The sequence below is a fragment of the Babylonia areolata genome, chromosome 31 (genome assembly GCF_041734735.1).
Source record: "Babylonia areolata isolate BAREFJ2019XMU chromosome 31, ASM4173473v1, whole genome shotgun sequence".
Taxonomy (NCBI): domain Eukaryota; kingdom Metazoa; phylum Mollusca; class Gastropoda; order Neogastropoda; family Buccinidae; genus Babylonia; species Babylonia areolata.
Window position 1 is genome coordinate 3313848 of NC_134906.1, and position 7500 is coordinate 3321347.

Consider the following 7500-nt stretch of genomic DNA (forward strand, 5'->3'; position numbering starts at 1 on the left):
CCCCCCGTTTTTTTGGTGTTTTTTTTCCTTTTCCCCTGCCTGCAAGCGCTTCTCCAGAAATTTGCCAGGGACAACCCCCCCCCCCCCCCCCCCTTTTTTTTTTGTTTTTTTTTTTTTGCTGCTATGGGGCTATTTTACCGCTCGCTTTTTTGCATGGATGTATATACATGGGACCTCGGTGTATCGTCTAATCCGAATGACTAGCGTCTAGACCACCACTCATGGTCTAGTGGAGTGGAGAGGAGGGGGGTGTGGGGTGCTGGCGAGTGTGTACGTAAAGGAGATAGATAGATAGACAGACAGAGAGACAGACAGACTAATAGACAAAGACAGGTAAGCAGACAGAAGATGAATAAGCGAAACGAACAGGAACGACTGTAGAAGGCGAAACAGGACCCCCGCCACACACACACACACACACACACACACACACACACACACACACACACACACACCTCCCCCGAAATGTCCGTCTCTCGAGAGAGAACATTACGATTTGATGGTACCTGATGTTGCACGCTCAACAGTGTAGGCAAAACAGGGATAGGTAAAATGGGACCTGTTCCTCCCTAGCGTATGAAAACACCCCCATCCCCCACCCCCTTCCTTCCTTTCTTCCTCCCATCTTCCCACTCTCTCTGAAAAAGACAGAAAATCATGCTTTTTTGTGTGTGAAATTTGTATCTATACCTTTACATGCAGTGAATTTATTTTATTTTCTACCTTTGTGCTTTAATGTTTTTACTTGTTCGCCTGTTGATTGGATGTTATTACCTGTAACATCTGCATCAGCAAATTAATAACTTTTGTATATGCACAATGATAAAGTTGTGTTTCTCTGTTCTCTTTATGTCCGCTATTTGTTTCTCACTTCGGTCATGACTCTGTATGTGCATAAGTGTGTGTGTGTGTGTGTGTGTGTGTGTGGAGAGAATGTGTGCATGTGTATGGATATGAATGTGTGAATGCGTTCGTTTTATTACTTTTTTACGATGTTAATGATGATGATGGTGGTTATTATTCGTAGTAGTAGCAGTAGATGTAGCAGTGTTAACAAAATTATTACTGTTGTGTCGTTATCGTTAATGTTGTTATTGTTGTCACAAGGACAGATTGGAAGACTGGGCGATGCCTAAAATCTTTATCCTTGAGTAATAAAGTTTTGGAATTTGAATCTCTGTGTGCCTGTCTGTCTGTGTCTGTGTGTGTTCTATATATCTGTCTCTCTCTCGCATGTTCTGTCTTTGCCTGTCTGTCAGTCTCTGTCTGTCTGTCTGTCTCAGTTTTCTTCTTCTCATCTTTAACACAAAAACATGTTTCTTCATTTCATATTTTAGCTTGTTTTACTTCCCTTCACCTCCCCCCCCCAACCCTCCTTTTTCTTTTTTTAATTTACTTTTCTAATGCGATGGAATAGGGGATGTTTTACAGGGTTGGATGAAAAATCAAAACATGTATGCTTAATCTTTTAACATCAGGAACTGAAATTCTTCGTTTCATTCGGTCGGTCATTCATTCATTCATTCATTCATTCATTCATTCATTCATTCACCCTTTCTTTCTTACCCTCTTTCTCTCTTTTGCCCATTCATTCTTCCTTCCTTCCTTCCTTCCTTCCTTTTCTTTCCGTTCCTTCCTTCCTTTAAACAAATAAAGAGTGGTAACTCCCTTCATACACAAGGTACGCAACTCCCAGTCAATGCTGCCTACGCCTCCGAGATTCAGCGAGCACAAAGGGCATGCCGGTCTTGAACAAAAGCTAATTTGTCTTTGCACATGTCTTCTGTCATTGGTGCTGTGAGCGCACGTCAAATGATGGGTATGGAAGACGAGCCTAGAGCTTCCTTTATTGAGGAAGGGTACGGGCGTGTCCCAATAATACGAACCTATGATTTACCTATTGTGCTAGCTGAATGGGTTGCTGGTATAAAACAGCTCTGAAACTGCAAGTCACTGAGAGAGAGAGAGAGAGAGTTGTAAACCACTCTTCGTGGTTTGTTAACCATTAATTACTGTCCTATCAACCACAATAGCGTCATAATGAACTGATAATGATATTCATATTCAACGCAAAATAAAACAAAAGTACAGACCAACCGCGGAGGCGTTCAAGGAGAGAGAGAGAGAGACAGAGAGAGACAGAGACAGAGAGAGACAGAGACAGAGAGAGACAGACAGACAGACAGAGAGAGAAGGACACAGAGAGAGACAGAGAGAGACACAGAGAGAGAGGGAGAGAAGGACAGAGAGAAACACAGAGAGAGACTGAGAGAGAGAGAGACAGAGAGAGACAAAGAGAGAAAAAGAGAGGGACACAGAGAGAGAGACAGAGATAGAGACAAAGAGAGGGACACAGAGAGATAGACACAGAGAGAGAGACAGACAGAGAGAGACAGAGAGAGAGAGAGACGGAGACAGAGAGGAAGAGAGAGAGAGAGAGAGACGGAGACAGAGAGAAAGAGAGATAGAGAGACACAGAGATAATGAGACAGAGAGAGACACAGAGAGAGAGAGAAAGACAGACAGACAGAGACAGACACAGAGAGAGAAAGAGAGACAGAGAGACAGAGAAAGAGAGGATGGATGGGTACTCGTCTTCAATGACCATCTCCCACAAAGTGTACCATAGCCATACACGATCGAAAGCGAAAAGTTGCAAGAGAGTACAAGAGGAGTGGCACAGACATACTTTGGAACTCAATTATTTTTGTTTTTTTGTTCTGTTTGTTTGTTTGTTTGTTTGTTGTTTTTTTGCCAAAGAAGAAAGGCAGCTTGAAGCACCCAAAAAAAGAAAAGAAAAAAAAGGAGAAAAAAGGAAAGGGGGGGGAAAAAAAAGGAAAAGAATAAAGAAAAGAAAAGATAGAAGATATGGGTGCTCCGTTGTCTTCATGCAACTGAGCCCCCCCCCCCCCCCCCCCCCCCCCCCCCCCCCCCCCACTTTTGTTTTTCTTTTTTGTTTTCTTTTTTTAAAGGAAAAAACCAACAACAACAAAAAACTACCATCAATTACTCTCCAACTCTTATTGTTCTTTCTCTTCTCTACTTCCACCCTATTTGCAAATATGTTCCTTCCTCCCTCCCTCCCTCCCTTCCTCCCTCCTTCCCTTCCTCGCCTCCTTCCTTCTTCCCTTCATTCCTTTCCTCCCTCCCTCCCTTCCTTCCTTCCTTGCTTCCTTCTATCCTCCCTCCCTCTCTTCCTCGCTCCCTTTCCCCCCTCCCTCCCTTCATTCCTCCCCCCCTCCCCTTCCTTTCTCCCTCCATCCCTTCCTCCCCTCCCTTTTCTTTCATTCTTCCTTCTTCCATCCTTCCTTCCTCCCTTCCCCTCTTTTCTTTCCTTCCACCCTCCCTTCCTTCCTCCTCCCCCTCCCTCCCATCTTTCCTCCCTTCCTTCCTTCTGTCTTTCCTCCCTACCTCCCCTTTCATCCCTTACCCCCCCTTCCTTCCTTCCTCCCTGCATCCCCCCCTCTCTTCCCCCCTCCCTCCCTTTCCCCCTTTCTTCCCCCCTCCCTCCCTTCCTCCCTCTCTTCCTCCCTCCCTCCCTTTCCCCCTTTCTTCCCCCCTCCCTCCCTTCCTCCCTCTCTTCCTCCCTCCCTCCCTTTCCCCCTTTCTTCCCCCCTCCCTCCCTTCCTCCCTCTCTTCCCCCCCTCCCTTTTCCCCCTTTCTTCCCCCCTCCCTCCCTTCCTCCCTCCCTCCCTTTCCCCCTTCCTTCCCCCCTCCCTCCCTTCCTCCCTCTCTTCCCCCCCTCCCTCCCTTCCTCCCTCTCTTCCCCCCTCCCTCCCTTCCCTCCCTCTCTTCCTCCCTCCCTCCCTTTCCCCCTTTCTTCCCCCCTCCCTCCCTTCCTCCCTCCCTCCCTTTCCCCCTTTCTTCCCCCCTCCCTCCCTTCCTCCCTCTCTTCCTCCCTCCCTCCCTTTCCCCCTTTCTTCCCCCCTCCCTCCCTTCCTCCCTCTCTTCCTCCCTCCCTCCCTTTCCCCCTTTCTTCCCCCCTCCCTCCCTTCCTCCCTCTCTTCCTCCCTCCCTCCCTTTCCCCCCTTTCTTCCCCCCTCCCTCCCTTCCTCCCTCTCTTCCTCCCTCCTTCCCTTTCCCCCTTTCTTCCCCCCTCCCTCCCTTCCTCCCTCTCTTCCTCCCTCCCTCCCTTCCCCACTTCCTTCCTTCCTCCCTTTCATCACCCCCCTCCCTTCCTTCCATCCTTCCTTCCTTCCTTCCTTCCTTCACCCACACAGTGTACCTTGCCCTCGGCCTGAGGTGTTCCAGGCTGTGTGATGACAAGGGCTGTGTTCTCGTCGACACCGAAGCCTCGGGAAACACCCTTGGGCAGAGCGCGTGTGTCGCTCAGCAGTCGTATCATGCGGCCTTCTCTGCCTCGGTTACTGAGAATAGAATAGAATAAAATAGAATGGATAACAGTGGAATATGACAGAACAGAATGAAAAGGAACAGAACAAAATGGACAGAACTCAAATGGAAATGAATAAAAACTGAAAAAGAATAGAAAAAAAATAGAATAGGAAAACAGAGTAATATGACAGAACAGAATAAAATGGAATAGAACAAAATGGAAAGAACCAGAAAAACAAAAAAATGCGATGAAAAAGAACAGAACAGAATATAACACCGTTGAACTGAATGTAATAGAGTAGAATTTAATGGAAGGACTAGAGTGCAATCAAATGCAACGGAATAGAAAAGAACGTGAAGGAATGGAATAGAATAGAACAGAATAGAATAGACTGGAACAGAATAAAATAGAATAGTGCAGCCCCACTGCGAAGAGCGCGGATATCGCTCGGCAATCATATCATGCGGCCCTGCCTGCCTCGATTACTGAGCACAGAATAGACTAGAATAGAACGCAAAATAGCGGAACATGACACAACAGAATAAAATGGTACAGAACAAAATTGTAGAAATCTAGAATAGAAAAAAGAATAGGATAGAGAAGAATAGAATATAACAGAATAGAAAATCATGGGATATGACAGAACAGAATGAAATGGAACAGAGCAAAAATGGAAAGCACCGAAATAGAACAGAATAGAATGGAATGGAAAACAGTGGAATATGCCAGGACAGAGTGAAATGGAACATAATATACTGGAATAGAAACAGCTAGAATAGAAAAAAGAAAATCAGAAAAGAATAGGATGGTATACAATCAAATAGAATGGTGGAACACACCAGAACAGAATAGAATGGATCAGAATACAATAGAATGGATTGGAAAGAACTAGAATATAATTAAAAAAAATAGGATGGAATTGAATAGAATGGAACCGACCGGAATAGAAGGACTGAAATTAAATGGAATCGAATATAACATAAAACTGTAGGATGGAACATGATAATTTTAATGGAATGAAATAGAAAATAATAGAACAGCCCCAGGACACATCCCTGGGCAGACTGCGGATGTCGCTCACCTTTATACAGATAGGTGTGGAATGAACTGGGATAGAATAGAATAGAACATAATAGAACAGAATAGAATGCGCAAAGCATCACCATTCAAACACGCAACCACATGGGCAAGTCACTTTACTACGTCACTATTCAGAACATTCTATTCTATTCAAACACACACACACACACACTGTCTCTGTCTATGTCCCCATCCCCCCCCCCCTCTCTCTCTCTCTGTCTCTGTCTCTCTTTCTTAGGCACCACAACTCATGTACGCGCGCGCGCGTGTTCAAACACGTATGTACGCATACGTGTGTCCCTATGCACGTAACACACACTCTAAAGCACGCACAGACACGCATGCGACGGTGGTCCACATACACAGACGCTGACTCGCTTGCACGCACATAATCGCTTGTATACACTCGCACACACACATATTCCGACACAGATTTATGTTGCTTGCGGACACACACACACACACACACACACACACACACGCTATGACGCACACACACAAACTCAACTGACGCAAAGTGCGTGTCGATGACGTAGCCATCCAGAAAACCCAGTCCTCCGGCACTGTCATACGTCAGGTTGTCGGCAGAGAAAGAGAACTCCATCGCTCCGTACTTCAAAGCGTTCCAACTTCTCCCCCCTGACATCATTTAGCCAGCCAGCCAGCCAACCAACCAACCAGCCAACGAGTTAGTCAGCATGGAAGCAAGTACATATTCTGATTTAGTTTTGTGAAGCAACACCTAGGAAAATCGGAGTTTGTAAAAAAAAAAAAGAAAAAAAGAAAAAAAAAAAAAGATAAACAAAATAAACGAACAAAACAAAAACAATAGGCTTTGAGTTGATTGTTGAGAAGATCATTGCATGAGAAGAGAGAGAGAGAGAGAGAGAGAGAGAGTAAAGATTGTTAAGACTTGAAGAGATCATATTTCATACAACACGCCTGTTCTGGTGCATTAATAAACGTGGGTTTGAGGGTTGAGATTTCTCCAATCTTCCAGGTCCACATATGTGCAGATAGACCTGCAAGTGCCTGAACCCCCTTCGTGTATAATTATGCGCATGAAGAAAACTAAAATATGTTTTTTTTACGTACGTTAAAGATCCTGTAATCCATATCAACGTTCAGCGGGTTTTGACAATCACCCATCCTTCTGTCACGCTTCTGTCTTTTTACCAACCATACATCCTTCTACCTTGCACCAATCTTATTACCGTCCATACGTTTACCATCCATTTATCATCCATTCCTCCCTCCATTTTACCATCCATCAATCCTTTTACCGACCATCAATGCACCTAGCCTTCCTTCCATCCACCCGTCCATCCACCCATGTGTCATTCATTCTTTCTTTTACCATCCATCCACGCATCCATCTTTCCATCTTTATACCTTTCATTATTCCTCATGCCATCCATCCATCTATTCATCCATCTTCTTTTTGCCATCCATCAATTAACCTATTCACCATTTCTACCACCCGCCCATCCACCCACCCATCTATCCACCCATCCATCCATCCATCCATCCTTCATCTTTTTCCCATCCACCCATCCATCATCTTTTTGCCATCCATCCATCCACCCACCCATCCATCCATCCTTCATCTTTTTGCCATCCATCCATCCATCTATCCTTCATCTTTTTCCCATCCACCCATCCATCCATCCTTCATCTTTTTCCCATCCATCCATCTATCTATCCATCCATCCATCCATCCATCCATCCATCCATCCATCCTTCATCTTTTTCCCCATCCATCCATCATCTTTTTGCCATCCATCCACCCATCCATCCACCCATCCATCATCTTTTTGCCATCCATCCATCCACCCATCCATCCATCATCTTTTTGCCATCCATCCACCCATCCATCCATCCACCCATCCCTCATCTTTTTCCCATCCACCTATCCATACATCCGTCCATCCATCCATCCTTCCTGTTTTTGCCATCCATCCATCCATATTTTTACCATCAGTCCTTCCATGTACCATCCTCCCATCCATCATTCCTATTACCATCCATTCTCCTGTTCAGCAGCCTTCCAACCATCAATCCTTTCATATTTATTTTACCATCCA

The 7500-nt window shown here is 45.2% G+C and overlaps 1 protein-coding gene across 1 annotated transcript in view; it reads right to left on the reverse strand.

Annotated features, from left to right (window-relative positions):
• Positions 1–7500, reverse strand: part of LOC143275750 (cyanophycinase-like) — a 12406-nt gene that overhangs the window by 1400 nt on the left and 3506 nt on the right. Inside the window, exons 4-5 of the mRNA XM_076580028.1 lie at positions 5929–6055; positions 4226–4367 (exon numbers count right to left, since the gene is read on the reverse strand). Of these exons, the coding sequence (XP_076436143.1) occupies positions 4226–4367; positions 5929–6055 (269 nt within the window). The remainder of the gene's footprint in view (positions 1–4225; positions 4368–5928; positions 6056–7500) is intronic.